This window comes from Carlito syrichta, unplaced genomic scaffold (genome assembly GCF_000164805.1).
Source record: "Carlito syrichta isolate Samal-C Ts95f unplaced genomic scaffold, Tarsius_syrichta-2.0.1 Scaffold173316, whole genome shotgun sequence".
Classification (NCBI taxonomy): Eukaryota; Metazoa; Chordata; class Mammalia; order Primates; family Tarsiidae; genus Carlito; species Carlito syrichta.
The window spans coordinates 20,067-39,555 of record NW_007117412.1 but is presented as its reverse complement, the minus strand read 5'-3'; the positions used below and the strand labels follow the sequence as shown (position 1 = coordinate 39,555).

At 34.1% G+C, this 19,489-nt stretch overlaps 1 protein-coding gene across 1 annotated transcript in view; it reads right to left on the bottom strand.

Moving 5' to 3' along the window:
* Nucleotides 1-837: 837 nt before the first annotated feature.
* Nucleotides 838-19,489, bottom strand: part of UGT2A3 (UDP glucuronosyltransferase family 2 member A3) — a 25,717-nt gene continuing 7,065 nt past the window's right edge. Inside the window, exons 2-6 of the mRNA XM_008051439.1 lie at nt 14,001-14,149; nt 3,925-4,056; nt 2,044-2,131; nt 1,380-1,599; nt 838-1,117 (exon numbers count right to left, since the gene is read on the bottom strand). Coding sequence (XP_008049630.1) covers nt 838-1,117; nt 1,380-1,599; nt 2,044-2,131; nt 3,925-4,056; nt 14,001-14,149 — 869 coding nt within the window. The remainder of the gene's footprint in view (nt 1,118-1,379; nt 1,600-2,043; nt 2,132-3,924; nt 4,057-14,000; nt 14,150-19,489) is intronic.

Genomic DNA, 19,489 nt, shown 5'->3' with positions numbered 1-19,489 from the left:
TCTGGGGTTGAACCTGGTGCTTATATAGCTCTAAGTCCAAGCCGATTGGCTAGCACTAGCTGTGAGTTGCAGTTGTTCTGATTGGTCACTATTAAGGTAGGGACCTAATGGTGAGCTGATTGGTTGCTTTCCAATCCCAACAGTGAGTACTTTAGCTGTAGCTTGAGAGGCTTGCAGGGAGTTGTTTACCAATACTGAGCCTGAGAGGCCTGCTGGGAGTTCACTACATTGTTACCAGAAGACCTGCCTGTCTCGTCTGCCTAACCTTTTTCCAGCTACCTCCTGTCTCAATGTTATAAAAATATTAATATAAGAAATAGGACAAGTTGGAGCTATTAGTGTCTCTATGTCAATAAAGAGATAAGAGGGCAATGACAACTTGGAAAATAAAGAATGGGACATACTCACAAGTTAATGGTCTGTTGAATTCTATACTATAGAGTTAGGATGGGGTATTAGAAGGAAAAATACGAAGGCAGGAAGGAGTTGAAATATTCTTAGTAAATTATCTGTGGCTCCAATTAAAGATTTCTTTTCATTCAGGTCTTTGGCAACCTTGGAAAGATCTGTTCCCTCTTTTTTTTCTTTCCTTGTTTACCAACTATGACACAGCAAAGCGAACAATATTTTGTAACCAAAAATATAGCAGTTGCCACACAACCAGCAGGAATCCAATCACAAGTTAATGATCTCCTGAATTCTATATGATATAAGTGGAATAAAATATTAGATGGAAAATACATAAACGGGAAGAAGGTGATATGTTCTTGTTAAGTTATTTGTGGCTAAAATTAACAGGATTGCTTTATTCAGGCCTTTCCCAAATTTGGAAAAAATCTATTCCTTCTTTTTCTTTTTTCCTGTTTTACCAAATTTTTGACAGGAATACAAGCAGCATTTTATAATCAAGAAAAGAGCAGTTGCTATGCAGGCCAACAGGAAGCCAATCACATCCAAAGAGTAGTACTGGAACCAGGTGAGATCATGAACAGCTGGCCGCAGGTGCTTGGCTCCTTTGTGGCGCATGACATACTCTATCCAGAAAACTGCTCTATCCAAGGGCTTTACAGGTTGATCATGGTGAATTCTCGATAACCTCATAGCATTCTCTTTATAACTAGAAGGCAAAAACACACACATAAATTAGAAAGTTTTATTTTTGTTATAGTAACAGATAAGTAGGTAAACATGGTATATGTTATACATGCCAAAAAGCTTGTTGAGGAAAAATATTGCTTCTTGTGACATGTGCTTTGTTAACAGTATAAAATTGTGTGGAAAGATCTCTTAAAAAGTCTATAAACATATTCTTTAATATTTTCTGGCATGATGTATAATATAATTAATGATGTTTCAACCTTTAAAACAGTAGTACTTACAAAGGTTCATAAATCACTGTTCTCAAAGCCCTGAGCACATCTGCACTTGTCATTGTGCTGAAGTTTATTTCTACAGCTGCTCCTTTGGCCTTCATGTGAATGATGTTATCATACTGATCACCAAATATGGGAACTCCCACCATAGGGACCCCATGGTAAATAGCTTCATAGATTCCATTTATTCCACCATGAGTGATAAAAGCTTTGGTTTTGGGATGACCTAGTTTAGGAATTAGATAAGAAATGATGAGGGTTTTATTATGATATACTACAATTTCAGAGACCAAAGAGTAAACAATAAAAAAGGAAAAAGGAAAAACTTATGAAATAATTAATCAAAGAAGGCAACCACCCAACAGAGAATTTTATTATTAAAACTCAAAGCTTTCACACCTCTAATCGGCATACTTGTATTTATCGGCATTGTTACCAAATATTTTTACTATCATAAGAAAATATTTCTTCATTGCCTGATATTATTACATTAACAATAGATCATGTTAAAGTATAAACTTAATGGCCAATTATTAATTCCATCATTTTCAAAACTGGAGGCAAAATAAAAAGTTTTATAATCCTTAAATATTTGCTGAATTTATTAACCATGAAACAGTTCTTTGCTTTCTTGTCCCTCATTCAATTGTGTATATTTACATTTTCATACCAAGAAGATCATTCTGAGGTATCCAATCATAAAGCTGAATATTGGCTCCTAATGTGGCTGGTTTTTTCCCTTGGTATCTCCATAAAACCTGTAGAAGAAAACACATTTATATTACAAGTTAAGTCAAAGGTAATCACATTTTGGGACTGCAGGGTATTTATAAATCGTAAACTCAATCTACTTCAGGTGATAGTTGAGAGACGAACATATAAAAGTACAGTGCAAACACTGACAGTCTACAATCACTTTCTAAAATAATTTGGACCAGTCCTCTATTAAGTATACTATTGTCATTTTGTTTTTTATCAATTAAAACATCAAAACTGGACTGGATTTTAAAAAGGTGGATTTTTAAAAGATGGAATATTGCACAGTCATAAAGAAGGACAAAATTATGGACTTTGCAGCAGCTTGACTGGATTTAGAGTCTGTCAGACTCTGATTTATCACAGAAACAAAGATCTGAGTACCACATGTTCTCACTCATAAGCAGACCCTGAACATTTACCACAATACTATAAGAAAGGGATTGGCAATAGTGGGACATTGCTGGGGGGGGGCGGGGCACATAATATCAATAAGGATACCTGATCTCAGACCAGGCAAAGTGGGGACAAAAGGGAGGCCCAAACTTTACCTGTAAGATGACCACTTGTATTCCTAAATCTGAATTGTACCTCACATCTTTAAAATAAAAAAAATTGTTTAAATTGAGGATCAAGATTTTAAGGGCATAAATAAAAATAAAAATAAAGCAGTACTGGCTAATCAATTAATATATGAGAAGTAAAATTATAGGCATACAATTTGTGGTTAAATTTATGTCTCTCTGTCATCCTAGGTTTATTAACACATGTACAGTTTCCCACAATTATAATATATTTTAATTTTTTTGATAATTGATTTCCTTCTCTTCTTACTTTCATCCCTGTCTACATCTCTATTTTTTTATTTAATTTATTTAATTTTTTATTAAGAAATAAGGAGACGGGTTACTTATACTTTATTGTACAATGTCGAATTTTGTTTGAATTTGTACTTTCAGTTACATAGATTTTGGGGAGAGGAACGTATGTAAAACTCTTGATTTTAAAAAGAAAGAATGGCATAGATGTTTTAAACCACCCAACAGAGAATCTTATTATTAAAATTCAAAGCATTCACATCCCTAATCAGCATACTTGTATTTATAAGGTTTTATACAATTTAACTAAATATAAATTTAAAAAATTTTTTTGAATAGTTTATAAAGAGCACTATCTAAAAATTTAGATGTAGAATTATGGCAATAACATTAAAACTAATTGAGTATCATAAATTATTACATGCAGATTGCTTGACTATAAAGTTAAAATTGTAGTTGCCTTTTAACTCTATAAAACTCTAATCAGTTAGAAAGAATAACTAAGTGTAAGTTCTACTTCTATGCTAGAGTACACCGGATTGAGTTTTAAAACAACCAAATATGTGGAGGATATTCTTTAGTATAATTCCTCTATCTTTGTTATATCAGTTTCCTCCTTTTTCTGTTCCTTGGAGCTATCACATCTCATACATTTCTTTTTTTTTTTTTTTTGAAATATCAGCACAGGCCTGCAGATTTGAAATTCTAGAATTGTAGCTATAAGCTTTAGGTGTTTTTGTTTTTTAAAAAAATTAAAAACAAACAACTACAAAGAGAGATGTTTTCATAATAAGAGCAAGACTCGGTAGGCAAAAAATCAATTGAGCCAAATACACTATTACAATGCTTTACACATTTTGGTACAAATTTTGATGTCTGTTATGATAAGTGGAAAATGAGACTAAAGATCCAAATAAAAATCCATATATTTTTCACTGTGTGAATAGCTGCTAATCAGAACTGGAGGTTGTACTGACCTTCTGTGGAATCTGGGCAAGGGCTGAAGCAAAGAGATCAGCCTTTTCTGTTGTAAGATTTTGAAGCATTGACCCTAAAGAAAATACCACAATCCCATCTTCACCTGAGCTCTGTACAAATTCTTCCATTTCCTGCAGTCAAAAAATTTTCTGTATTACAAACATGCAACATCACAAAGAATAAAATACACTTGTACTTATAAATATATGATGGGTTGTTGGAAGTATAGTTATGTCATTCCTGTATTCACACATTTTTTGCCATCGAATCTCATATGTTGACATTTGTGTGTGAAACATATGGCTTAGTACATAATCATTCATTACTAGAAAAGGCATACAACCAAGTTGTTAACAAAAAACTTAAGCAAAAAGATTATAGCTATTTTCTTATTTGGTAGTTACCAAATTCTAATTAAATGGTTGCTAACTCAAAAACATTTCTAGAGGCAGCATCAGGAAGATGATCATCAATCCCCACAAAAAGTACAAGTAGCAGCTATGCAAATGTAAGAGTACCACCTAGAAAGCACTAGCACTCAGAAGAGGAGCAGAAAAACGTCTGAGTTCACAGAAACTTAAGAAAATTCATTATGGGCAAAAACAACAGTGTTTTTGGATTGTGCCACCTTGGTCTCCAAACCAAGATAGCAGCTATCATAGATAATGTCACTGTACCTATACTTATGAGGGTAGAAGAAAGAAATTGCAGGTGGACATTTAATCTTCCCACTGGTTTTTGAATATTTCTGGGAAGCCTGCTTTTGTTCCATTCCACAGGAGACATTAGGAGTGCCAGCTGGGCTAAACCGTATTAGGTGAGCTGGAAGTAAAAAGCAAGATCACTAATCACAGAGCCTGGCACTCAGATGTTGACAACTGTTTTGAGTTCCTATTAGTAGGAACTCCACACTAAGGAGACTGGCCAGCACCATACCAGTGCAGGAGGAAAAATCCAAAACAAAGATTATATCTTTAGCTAGATATTTCACATATCCCAGGGGCTTTTGTGGAGGCTTTCCCTGACACAGAAACAACTCCAAAGTCAGCAATTAAGTCCAGGGATTACTTAAAATTCCCCCAGACCCTCAAATCAACAGATCTGGGCTTAAATTTTGGTGCAGTATGCACATTTTAATGCTCACAATAATTCTTCTTAAGACTGAAAAGCAGGCTGAGGTGAGTGGATTGCCTGAGCTTGCGGGTTCGAGACCCACCTGGACAACTTGGTGAGACCTCATCTCTACAATAAATAAAAAATTAGCCGGGCGTGGTAGCATGCCCCTGTAGTTCCAGTTACTTGGAAGGCTGAGGTGGAAGGATCGCTGGAGCCCAGCAGGTCGAGTCTTTGGTGGCCGGGAACCGCCACTGCACTCCAGTCTGGGCGACAGAGTGAGACTCCAACTCAAAAAAAAAAAAAAAAAAAAAGACTGAAAACAACAGCGGGGAAGAGATTTAGTTCTGTTGCTGTATTTAATATTTTGTGCCAGCCCTAAGTCCTCCCCAGTACAGAAAGCCACTTCGACCCAGTGATTAAGTTATGATATTAAGTAGTAAAGGCTGAACACCATCAGAGAAAACCTACAAAAACTAGAATAAGATGCTATCTCCTTAAATATATAGGCACTAATGTAAAATGCAAGAATTAAGATTTTAAAAAGAAAGAAAATGACACCCCCCAAAAAATAACCAATGAAGCTCTAATAAAGTATCATAAGGCTTGATGATCTATAAAATATCAAAAAAAAATTAAAATAAATCTCTTTAAAAAGTTCAGGAATCACAATTAATGCAAATATATTGATTTTTAAAAAAGGAAAATAATCCAGAAACTAAATGAGAAATTGACAAAGAAGTAGAAATCATTTCAAAAAACACAATAAATCAAAATTTTATAAATAAGGAAAAAAACTGCACTAAAAAACTAATTAGAAAACTTCAGTGATAAACTTGATCAAAGAAAAGAGTCTGTTAGTTCAAAAAGAGTTTAAGTGATTACCCAAAGAGAAGATAACAAAGAAAGAAACACTGAAAGCTTACATGAATATGGAACACCATCAAGCAAACTACCTTAACATAATAGGAATTCCTGAAGGAAAAAAGTTATTAAAAGGCCTAGAAATTATGTTTTTTTTAAAAAAGGCTAGAAGTAATCCAAATGTAGAGAAAGACAACCGTCTTTAGGAGCATTTAACTAAGAGATCATCAGTCAAATTTTACCTAAAGAGGAATTTTTTTTCCTTTTTCTTTTGAGTTGGAGTCTCAGGCTGGAGTGCAGTGGCACGCTCACAGCCACCACTGCCTTGAGCTGCTGTGCTCGTGTGATCTTTCCACTTCAGCCTTCCAAATACCACGCCAAGTTAATTTTTTAAAAAATTTATAGTGAGATGATGTCTCACCAAGTTGCCCAGGCTGGCCTCCAACCTGTATACTCAGGCAACCCTCTCACCTCTGTCTCCCAAATTGCTGGGATAACAGGAATGAGCCACAGCACCCAGCAAGAGTAATTCTTAAAGACACATAATAATCAAATTATCAAAAATCAAAGACAAGAAAGAATACTAAAAGCAACAAGAAAAAATATCTATGTCACTTTCATTGTATCCCAATACTGCTTTTAGCAGATTTTTCAGGGAAAGAAAAAAAAAAAAACTACAGTCAAGAAGAAAGAGAAATAATACATGAAAAGTGTGGAAGGTGAAAAGAAAAAAAAAGTCCTGTCATTCAAAAATTCTCAAAGCACAAAAAGAAAGATATTCCTAGACAAACAAAAGCTAAGGGAATTTAACAACACCAGAACTGTCGTATAATAAATGCTAAAAAGGAATTCCTCTACTGGAGAGAAAAAGGTACCCACATATGACAAGAAAACTTCTGAATGTATAAAAAGCACTGGTAAAACTAATTATAAAGACAAATTCAGAAAATTTTGATACTATAGTTGTGGTATGAAAGTCATTTATATACTTAGTATAAAGATTGAAAATAAACCTCTTAAAGACTAATAATTACAATTGGTTAAGATGTGGACAATGTAAAACATTAAAACTGAGAAATCAAAAAGTAAAACTGGTGGAGAAATGGTTTCTAAATTTATGTTTTTTTCATTCATTTTCTTTTCTGTGTAGTTATAGTTATAGCTATAAAGTATTTTTGTAAATCTCAAAGCAAAAACTATAATAGATAAACTAAAAATAAATAGCATGGAATCAAAACATACTACTAAAAAATATACTTTACTACAAATAAGACAGACAAAAAGAAAAGGATTTTTAAAATAATCAGAAAACACCAACAAAATAGCAATAGTAAATTCTTTAGTACTAATATTATCCTCGAATGTAAATAGATTATGTTATTTAAAAGACCTAGAGTAGGTAAACGAATAGCAAGAAAACAAGACCCAACTATATCCTTTTTATAAAAAGTTTATTTTACCCATAAAGACATCTATAGGCTAAAAGTAAAGAAATAAAAAAAGATTACATGGCAATGAAAACCAAAAAATAATAGCAGAAGAGGTTATAATTATATCAGATAGAAAGGGTTTTAAGTCAAGAATAATTTTTAAAAAGACAAAGTAAACAATTATGGAATGAAAAAGGGGTCATTACAGCAACAGTATATAATAATTAAGAATATGTGTATGTCTCTAAAGCAGAGTAGCCAAATGTGTAAAGCAAATATTGGACTTAAAGGGAGAGAATAGCTATAACATAATAATACCAGAGAACTCCAATTACAGTAATAAATAAATTATCCAGAAATAAAATCAACAAAGAAACACCAGAGTTAAAATGTACCACCCCAAAATAATTAAAAATATGTAAAAGAAAACAACTAACAGACATTCATAGAACATTTCTTTCACGGAACAACTGGAGAATGCACTTTCTTCACAACAGTCCATGCAGCAATCTTTAAGATAAACCATATGCTAAGTCACAAAAGAAGTCTTAATAAATTCTAAAAAATCATGATGGTCTCATATGTCTTTTCTGAACACAATGGAATAAAATGAAACCAACACCAGAGAGAACATTACAAACAACTAAGAAACAGCACAGCTACATGGAAATATGATCATGAACAACAAATGAGTCTACAAAAGTTAAAAAGAAAGTTGAAAAATTTTTTTGAGACAGGTAAAAATGGAAACACAAATACAGCAAAACCAGGTCTAAGAGAGAAGTTTATACACTCACATCAAAAAAGTAGAAAGATCTCAAATAAACAACCTATGAAAATACCTCAAAGATCTAGAAAAAAAGAAGCAAAATGACTAGAAAAAAAAAGAAATAGCAAAGATCAAAGAAGAAATAAAAGAAACAGGAATAAGAACCAATATAAAATATGAACAGAGTTGAGTTTTTTGAAATAATAAACAAAATTGACAAAACTTTATCTAGACTAACAAGAAAATACTTAAGTAAATAAAAAGGGAGATAAAAAAGAAAACATAACTGCTACCAGCAATAAAAGGGATTATAAGAGACTATTAGAGAAAAGCATATAAAACAATTGGGAAATCTACAAGAATTTGATGAATTCCTGAATAAATACAACTTAGAATTGAATTATAAAGAAATAGAAACATAAACAGAGAAATCAGGAGTATAAAGATTGAATTAGTAATAAATAATCTTTTCTAAAAAAAGACAATGAACTGATGGCTTCAGTACTAAAATCAATCAAACATATAAGATGAATTAATATCAATTTTTTTCTCAAACTTTTCCAAAACATTGTAGAAAAGAATATACTGCAAAATCATTCTGTGAGGTAACATTACCCTGATGTCAAAACCAAAGAATGAGAAAAACTATATACCTATAGGACAATAGATTCAATGGGTATAGAAATAATTTTTTTTTTTTTGAGTTGGAGTCTCACTCTTTTGTCCAGGCTGGAAAGCAGTGGCATGCTCATCGCTACCCCAGCATTGACCTGCTGAGCTCCAGCGATCCTTTGGCCTCAGCCTTCCACGTAGCCAGAACTATAGGCGTGTGCTGCCACACCCAGCTAATTTTTTGATTTATTGTAGAGATGAGGGTTCACCATGTTGTCCAGGCTGGTCTTGAACCTTCAGACTCAGACAATCCTCTCACCTAACAATTTTTAATAAAATACTAGCTAACCAAATCCAATGGCACATTAAGATTACACAACATAATCAACTTGGATTTGTTCCAGGGATACCAGAATGGTTCCACATATGCAAATCAATATGCTTGATACATAACATCAAGACAGTGAAAAATGAAAATCATATGAAATCCCAGTATATGCAGAAAAAGCATTTGATAAGTCAATATCTCTTTATGAAAAACTCAGCAAATTAAGAATGCAAAATATACTTCAAAATGAAAACACCCTATGTGACAAAACTCCTGGTCAACACCATGTTGAGCAGAAAAAAGTTTAAAGCTTTTTCTCTAAGATCTGGAGTAAATAAAAAATGGCCACTTTCACTACTCTTATTTAACATATTACTGTAATTTCTAACCAGAGCAATTAGCCAAGAGAAAGAAATAAAAGGCATCTAAACTGGGAAGGAGGAAGTCTAATTATCTCTATACTGACAAAGCAATTAGACAATGCTTTATTTTATTTTATTTTTAATACAGAAAAACTTAAAGAGTCTGCCACAAATAACTCTTAGAATTAATAAACAAATTAATTAAATTTGCAGGAATCATCATACAAAAATTAGTAGTGTGTCTATATGCTAAATGTTAACTATCTTAAAAAAACAAGAAAACAATCTCTTTTATAATAGCTACACACAATAAAATACCTTAGAATAAATTTGAAATATAATGAAGAATAAGATACCAATAATGAAATAATATAATAAGAAGTATAAGAATATCTTAAATACTCAAAGCAATCTTGACCAAAAAGAACAAAACTGAAGACATCACATTACCTGATGTCAAAATATATCACATAGTTAAAGTAACCAAACAGCATGGTACTGTATAAAAACATTCACACCATTGTCACAAAATGGAGGGCCCTTTAAAAATCCATGCATTTACAAGCGGCTAGAATTTGGATTCTAGACTCCTCCAAACTTCATATTGGATTTGGAAATCATTGTAGGAGGTGGAGCCTAATGTGAGACATTCGTGTCATGAGGGTAGATCCCACATGAATAAATGTAATCCCTTTCTGCAAGGTGATGAGTTCTCATTTTATTAGTTCTCATGAGAGCTGGTTGTTAAAAAGAGCCTGGCACCTCCCCTCTCTCTGGTCTGTGACTTCCTCTCTTGCCATGTGATCTTTGCATATACTGGATTGTCTTTCTTTTCAGTCATAAGTAAAAGTAGCCTGGGAACCTGTGAGCCAAATATGGTGAACACACATTGGAGAAAAGACAATCCTTAGTAAGTGATGCTGGGAAAACTAAATACCCACGTGCAGAAGAATAAAACTAGACCCCTCACTCACCATATAAATGATTTAACTATAACAGATGACAGAATAAAATATAAGGGTCAAAGTTATCAAATTACTTGGAGAAATTGTAAGAAAAATGCTTCATGACATTGGTTTTGGCAAGGATTTTTAAAAATAATTATTTTATTTTTAAAATGTGGGGTGCTTATGTGATTATCATACAGGTAAAGTGTGGGTACCCTTATTGATGCTATGTGCGTTCCCTACCCAGAATTTTTTTTTATAGTAACTCAAAAGCACAGATAAGAAAATTAAAAAAAAAATTGACAAATAGGATACATCAAATATTGAACTTCTGCAAAGCAAATGAAATGAAGAGTGAAAAAACATCTACAAAAAGAGAGAAAAATATCTGTAAACCAAGCATCTGATGGAGTTAATTTCTCAAATATATCAAAAGTCAAATAAGGCAAAAGGAAAAAAATAATTTGATTAAAAATGAACACAATACTTGAATAGATATTTCTCAAAAGTATACATGCAAATGGCCAACAAGTATGTGAGAAAATATTCAAAATCACTAATCATTAGGAAAATGCAAGTCAAAAGTACAAAGAACTATCACCTCACCCTTGCTATAATTATGATTATTAAAAAGACAAAAATAAGTGCTAGTAAGAATGCAGAGAAAGAGAATCTCATACATTGTTGTTGGCAATGTAAATTAGTACCGCTATTATGAAAAACAGTCTAGAGGTTTCTCAAAAAATTAAAAATAAGACAACCAATTGATCCAGCAATCTCACTACTGGGTATATATACAAAGAAAATAAATCAGTACATTAAAAAGACACTTTTACTTGCATGTTTATTATGAAACTACTCACAATTACAAAGAGAAGAATAAACTTAGATGTTCATCAATGGACAAATGGATAAAGAAAAGTGGTATAAAAACCCAATGGGATATATTTAAAAATGAAATCTTATTATTTACAGAAACATAGATCAACCTGGAATGCATAACATAAAGTGAAATAAGCTAGGCACAGAAAGACAAAAACCACATGATGTCACTTACACACGGAATTTAAAAAAAAGCAACTAGCTTTAATGGAATGGCATGGAAGAGAGAGAAGACAGGGAAGAGAAGGGAGGGAAGGGAGGGAGGAGAATAGGAAAAGGTTGGTCAATGAATACAAAGTTAAGATTAGAAAGAATAAGATCTGCTGTTACATTACTCTGTAGTGTAATTGTAGCTAATAATAATGTATATTTCAAGATTGCTAGGAAAAAGGATTGAATTTTACCACCATAAAGAAACAAATATTTCAGGTTACAGACAAGTTAACTACCTGAATATTATCATTATGTAATGTATACATGTATTTTAAAATCACTGTACCTCGTAAATATATACAATTATTTTGTCAATTTTAAATAAAATTAAAAATGAGCATTTCTTGAAAGACCCAAAAAATGTCTAAAATTTTTTTTGCATTACTAGCACAAAATTCCTGTTTAATAAATTTTTACTGTTTTCCTCTACCACTTTTTAAATATAAGGTTTCTATAATAATTTGTGTGTGTGTGTATGCATGTGTGTTTAAAAGTTTAAAAATAAAGAGCAGTTTGACATAGAAGATTATCTAAAGACTGATGGAAACTGCGACCTCTCTCTCTGTATCTCTAAGTAGATAAAATTTTATTATGTCATGCCTCAAGAGAGCTTGATTTTCAGCTAACCTTTTCTGGTAAGAACAAGAACAATATTAATGTTCATAATTACAAAATAACATTTTATTTATCAATACACATAATACTATTAAAAATTAATCAATAATTCTGGTTATGCTGTTGGCCCTGAAACCATCCTAAAAAGATTTTGCTCATATTCCTTCAATATAAAAAGTGAGTATTTTCTCTTCACTCCAGTGAGTTAAACGCATTATCCTTACCACAGTTATTTAGTAAATTCAATAATTTTATATTGTCCTGACATTTATTTAAAATGGAAGTTGTACCTTCTCATACAAGATCAGGATTTAGTAAATATTGACACAGTTTAAGGTTTTCCACTTTCACGCACTTCCTCAATGTAGCCAGGATTTTACCTTGTACAACTGCTTCCTGGTAACCATGATTCTATGAAACAGCTAGATACAACCTATTTGTATTGAACCACTGTCTCTTTACAACTCACATAATCTATATAGTGACCACTTCTCAGTCACAGAGTTACTTAGTGGAACTTATGTCTGCTTGCACTGAAACTACCAATCACAAGTTCCCACTGGAATCCCACCCAGGTAACGTTCAGGAACTTAATAAAGGCTTTGGCCAGCAGAATCCTAACTTTTTTTTTTCTCTCAACTGAATATATTTTTGTTCAGAAATCTTTCTCCTTCCCATTGGTCCTAAGAGGCATGCCAAACTCTTTTCTCTAGAAACTGTAAGTTGTAAATGCTCTTCATAGTTATGTCATATGTTTTGTTGAATTGTCTTCTCTGTGTCTTATTTGACCAACACACACAAACCTAACATATGTCCTGATCAGGGTTTCCGACAGAGTTTTTATCTTGGTAGAAATAATAGAAACACAGATCAGACAAGAGCTATAAGTGTGAGTGTGAGTATAACAAGTTTCTTATTAGAGAGACACTTGATAATACATTTCACAAACTGTGAAAGGGAGATTACATCCACGACTAAATACCCTACAACTCTGTCAATGCAAGGCTAGAGTTTATTGCTACTTTCGGGACAGGAACATCAAGACATTTTCAAAGCAAAATGAATCAACAGTTATCAATGATTTCTTTTTGCCTTTCAATACAGTTTCTTCCAACATTGCTTAAATGTCACATTTTTTTTCTTTGAAGACTTAGGAATATCATATTCAATCTTATTTTCACTCTGAAAGAGACCTGCCATGAGGCTGGAAGATAACTAATTCACCCTTTGGCTCTTGCATTTCCTTGAGCTCTGTGTTATGATAATGATTCAATATTTCTATTACTGTCTACTGAGATTAAGACCTTGCTTGCCTTAAGTAATTTCTGTAAAACTTTCCCTGAAAGTCCCACCACTTCCTCCTTGTGAATGGTCACAAAACATAATTAATTGTACTAATCACAAACAAGTCTTATTTCTAAGTTGTTGTTTTTTCTTTTTTCTAATTTAATAGAAGCCATCACTATCATTAAACACTCAAAGTAAAAATCTAGGTTTATTTTCTGAATTTTTTCTCTTCTCTCAACACTTCCTTTCACTTACTAAATCCTGTGGAATGTGCCCCAAAATATCTCAAGAAGTCATGCCTATCTCTTTACATCATGATAAAAGTGTTTGTTTATAAAGCTGACTTGATTGTGAGGGAGACTAGAGAAATCACCTTAATGATTCCCATGGCTCTAATTTCCTGTTACTGTGATTTATTATCCACATTACAGTCAACATTGATATTTTAAGACTTCTGTAAGCTTAATTGTTCGGTATAATGACTATAAGACCTTATATAGCAACCATTAGAGTCCCGGTGACATGGAAATGAATATGGAGAGATAAGTTGAAAATATTCAGCATCCTATTTCTGTAATTAAGGATGCAATTGTTCAATGAAAGGCAGATTTATAGTATAAAGTACATAATATCCCAGAATACAATAGTCATACCTTAGGTAAAGTTTTGGCAGGTTTGCAGTGCAATCCTCCAACAAACTCAAAATTAGGTAAGTATGGTTGAGGAAATTCAAAATCCCAGTATGTTCGAATTAACCACATTTCAGCTTTCCCCACAGTCTCACATAATGTAGTGGGTCTTCCTAAAAAAGAAAAAGAATTAGTGTATAATTTAACTAGAAAAATCACATCACCAATTGTATATAATAAACAATTAGAAAAAAAATAACGTTTAAGTCCTTCCTCTAGAATAATATGACTTTTAGATATTATATGAAAAGGGCATCAATAATATATAAAAAGCTAAAGAAAAAAGGGAAGGAAAGATGGAAGAAAGGGAGGACAGAAGAAAGGATAGAAGAAAGGAAGAATATAAGAAATGGCAGTAATATATAAATGTATTTTCACAACATAAAAAATACAACTCCAAATTACAAATAAATTTATTACTCATTTTTTTCAGATGATTTGCAGGTGATTACCCCACAATGGCTGCATCAAATCACATCTCTATGGCTTCTAATCTACAATCAAGAATTTATAAGGAAGTATCCCACCAAAGCCAGTCTATTGTTACTCCTTTATTACACTTCACTATTTCAATTGGTAAGCCATTATTTTATTGGTCAGAATTCCCTGACTGATTTATATCCTTGACAAAATCCTCTTTGAGTTGACCCATATACATACTGTGACTATTGCACACTTACTTCTTTTAATGTTGCCTTCAAATGGCGTGTCTTGAAGGAAAGGATATTCATAGTATTAATATTAGGTTTTTAAAAGCAGATTAATGACTAGGTGCAAATAACCAAGTCAATTATTTCTATTTTATATATATATTGCAACTAATAGAAAAGGAAATTCTCTGATGAAATTATTTTCTTTTAGAATTCTAGTAATGACAGTTGGTGGTAATATACACCACAGGGTAGAGAACCTCTTGTTAGAATCATCACATTTTTGTGTTTGAAGGTCACCAAGCCCCATCTTTTAATTTGATAATGAATAAATTTTACTGAAGGTATTCAGTTTGAAATTGCCAGAAATTAGAAGTCTCTCTAAACCTCCAAGCAAATAGACTTGTTCCCTGTGCCTAACTTGCTGCCTTGAACTACCAATGCTCAGGTAATTTTAATTTTCATAATATTAGCTCTTATTTAAGAAAGAGTCCATTTTAAGCAATTAGAGAGTCAATATTTCAAAGGTTAATCCACAATAAAAAGTATAAGATTGATCAAGCTGAGCATGGTGGCTCACACCTGTAATCCCAGCACTTTGGGAAGCAGAGGTGAAAGAATTGCCTGAGCCCAGGGGCTCAAGACCAGCCTGGGCAACTTGGTGAGAACTTGTCTCTACAATAAAAATTTAAAAATTAGCCAGGCACAGTGACATGTGCTTATAGTTCCAGCTATTTGGAAGGCTGAGATGGAAGGATCGCCTAAGCCCAGCAGGTCAAGACTGAGGTGGCCTTGAGCATGCCAATGCACTCCAGCCTGGGTGACACAGTGAGACTCAGACTCCCCCCCCCCAAAAAAAGTATAACAGTGATCAAAGAAAAGCGACTGAAAGTAACTTTAAATGTCCAAAGTTGACTTAAAAAAATGTCATATTTGAAATGTCATGCGAACATATCTCAAAAATATTGTAGGTTTGTTTCTATATTTCCTCAACAAAGCAAATCACATTTTTCTTTCCCAGTGCATATTAAAGTTATGCTTATAATACTTTTTAGACTATTAGATGTGCAGTAACATTTAATAACATGTCCAAAACAATTTATATACTTAAATTGTAAATAATTTTACTTCTTAAAAACGCTAGTGATTATCTGAGCTTCTGTGAGTGTTAATATTTTACTGGTGGAGGATCTTGCCTCACTATTAATAGCTTTTGACTGATTAAGTGGTTGCTGGTGAAAGTTGTGGTGACTGGGGATTTTTTTTCCTCTTTTAATTTTTATTTTTAAATTGTGGGGTACAATTCAGGGTTAGGTATGCAAATATTTTCAATACGTTTATTGATGAGGTGTGTGCCTCCTAATTAATGAGGTGTGTCCCTGGGAATTTTTTAATAAACTAACAATGAAGTTTGCTCTATCAATTAAATTATTTTTTCATGAAATATTTTTCTGTACCATATGATGATGTTTCATAGCATTTTACCAACAGTAGAACTTCTTTCAAAATTGGAGCTAATCCTCTCAAACTCTGATGCTACTTTATATTATTGAAGTAATATTCTAAATCATTTGATTACATTTCAACAGTTCTCCTACCATCTTAATCAGTAGCAGATTTTATCTCAAATAAAACTTTCTTTTCTCATCCCTCTACCCTAGATAAAACAAAAAACAAACAAAACTCGTTTGCTCAAGTTTTTACAAAAATTTATGCACATCTTCAGGGCTCCGCTTCTAGTCTTGTTCTCTTTCTATGTCTACATCTACAGTTAATTACTCAACTGAAGTCTTGAGTCCTTTAAAATTGTTTGTGAAAACTGTAATCAACTTCAAACTCTTGTTAATGTTAATACTTCAACCTCTTGTCGTGACTCATGAATTTTCTTAATAACATTTGGAATGGTGAATCTTTTTGAGAAGGTTTTCAATACAGTTTACCTAGATGCATTGTAGAAATCACTATCTAGGATGGCCTTACAAATGTATTTATAAGTAGTAAGATTTGAGTGTTAAAATTACACCTTGAACCATGAACTGTAAAAATGGATGTACTAGCAGGCATAAAAACATTAATCTACCTCCAGATCTTTACCAGAGCTCTTGGGTTACCAGGTACACTGTTAATGACCAGTAATATTTTGAAAGCAATCTTTTTTCTTTTGATTAGTAGCTCTCAACAATGGTCATAAAATATTCAGGAAACCATGCTATAAACAGATATTTTGTCATTTAGGCTTTGTTGTTTCATTAAAAAAGCACAGGCAAAGCAGATTAACATAACTCTTTTTTTTTTCTTTTTTTTTTGAGTTAGAGTCTCACTCTGTCGCCAAGACTGGAGTGCAGTGGCCGCTCCCAGCCACCGCAGCCTCGACCTGCTGGACTCTGGCGATCCTTCTGCCTCAGCCTTCCAAGTAGCTGGAACTATAGGCGTGTGCTACCATGCCTGGCTAATTTTTTGATTTATTGTAGAGATGAGGTCTCGCTGGTGGGTCTCGAACCCGTGGGCTCAGGCAATTCACTCACCTCAGCCTCCCAAAGGTGCGGGATTACAGGCTGAGCCACTGAGCCCGGCTAGCATAACTCTTAAGGACTCTTGAGTTTTGAGAATATTAAATAAGCATTGGCTTCTACTTAAAGTCATCAGCTTCATTAGGCCCTAATAAGAGAGTCAGCCTACCATTTGAAACTCTGAAGGGGACTTCCAGCAAGATAGCAATGGGGCAACCTGGTCTCTGAAACCCTCTGCAAAGGAGAACTGCAGTGGGTCTCTGGCTCTCGCCCCGGGGACTGTGGACCACAACATCGCAGCCTGCTCTTCACACGGAGCTCAGCCATTGCCACCGCTGGGGCATCGCAACAGACTGGACAGCCACTGCAGCGCAGATGCCGCCGCCACCGCCCGCCGCTGCTGCCAGTAGCACATTGCACCACCCAGGCTGGAGGCAATGCACGACTTCAGTCCTTGAAGCCCCTTCAGGGAAGATCTGATGGGATCACTGCCACCTCTCCTGTGACTGAGACGTCCTGCCCACCGTGAGTCTTCTGCCATCTGCCCTAAGGCAAGCATCCATCTCCAGTCTCTGCTGGTTCCTGTCCGGCCCCACCCCCTCTGGGGCAAGCAGCTGAGATAGCACCACCTACTGGCGATTCAAGGTACAATACTGAAACAGGAGAAACAAGCTTGATAAAGACAGACCAAAGTGCTGAACGGAGTGTAATCTGTACTGTCCTTCACAGCAGACCAGGAGCAACTGACCCTAACTGCAAACTAATTTACCAGCTTGAAAAGAAAACTAGAAATCAGACCTGAAAGGACATTGTACTTAAACGAAATGTCTTAGAGTGTGCTTCATTGATTCTATTAGTTTAATGACTTAATTCTATTCCTACTGTATTGTTCCCTTTTTTCTTTTTTCCTTTTCCTTTTCTTCTCTCTGTAAACCATATCTTTGTATAGAGGAACAGCACACTAACAAGGTGGTTGGTTAGCTTGTATGTTAGCATCACTATATGTTTTATTTTTATTTTTTTTTGTATGAGAGTTGGTTCATCTGTAGCTGTGATCTATTGTTTTTATCTGTTTCAGTATAGGTCTCTCTCTCCATTTGTTGGCACACTCGTTTGTTTCCACCCTTACTCCTCTACCTTTTCACCCTCCTCTTCAACCCACTGTCTGCTCCATTCTCTTCCCTCTGCTGATCACATTTTATTTCAGGGAGTAAACCTACAGCCCCACTGCACGGGCAGATTCCAAGGCAGTGGGAAGTGGGTTCCAGATTATCCACACACCTGTCCATGAATACCAGGACCTGCAGATAGATTTTGAATCACAGCTCCCCCCTTAAGTAAATCTCAAAACTGCAGAAAGAACCATCCCGAACCTACAGTGCAACTCCATAATTGAACAAAGTAAGAGGGCATACATAAAGAATAGGAGATTGAACAAACAGAAGTAAAACCAATCCCTTTACCCATGAATAACAGAAATAAGGAAGACGGTGATGTGGAGTAAAGGAAAAAGTAGGGAGAGAGAAAAACTGCACAAATGAAGAAAAACCAAAAGAAGAATATAGGTGTCACACAGACCCCAGGAGATCAGACACTGAGAAAACAGATTCTGGAACACAAACAATGAAGAGCCCCCAGAATGACTGGTCACATGCAGCAAACCCAGACATCAAGACAAGAAAAAAGGACAACAACATTCTTCACAAGAGTACAGGCAAAAGATTAAAAACACACATGAGCCAACTCCAAAACCCAAAGAAAGACAACAAACAAACAGGAACAACTCTGTAAGAGCCTTATAAGAGGGACGTACTCTTGCATTTCAATTATTAGCCTAAATGTGAATGGACTAAATGCACCACTGCAAAGACATAGAATGGCAAAATGGATAAAATATCATCAGGCAACTATCTATTGCCCTCAAGAGACTCACCTCACTAGAAAGAACACCCACAGACTCAAAGTAAGAGGATGGGAAACAAACTTTCAGGTGAATGGAATACAAAATAAAAGAGGAATAGTGATCTTAATTTCAGACAAAATACCCTTCAAACTATTAAAAATCAAAAAAGATACAGAAGGCCACTACATAATGATAAAAGGCTCAATTCATCAACAAGAAATATCTATCCTAAACATATATGCACCCAACATAGATGCGCCAACTTTCATAAAGCAACTTCTAGGAAAACTAAAGAAAGATATTGACTCTAACACCATCATAACTGGGGGACTTTTAATACCCCACTCACAACTCTAGACAGATCATTCAGGAACAAAAAATCAGCAAGGA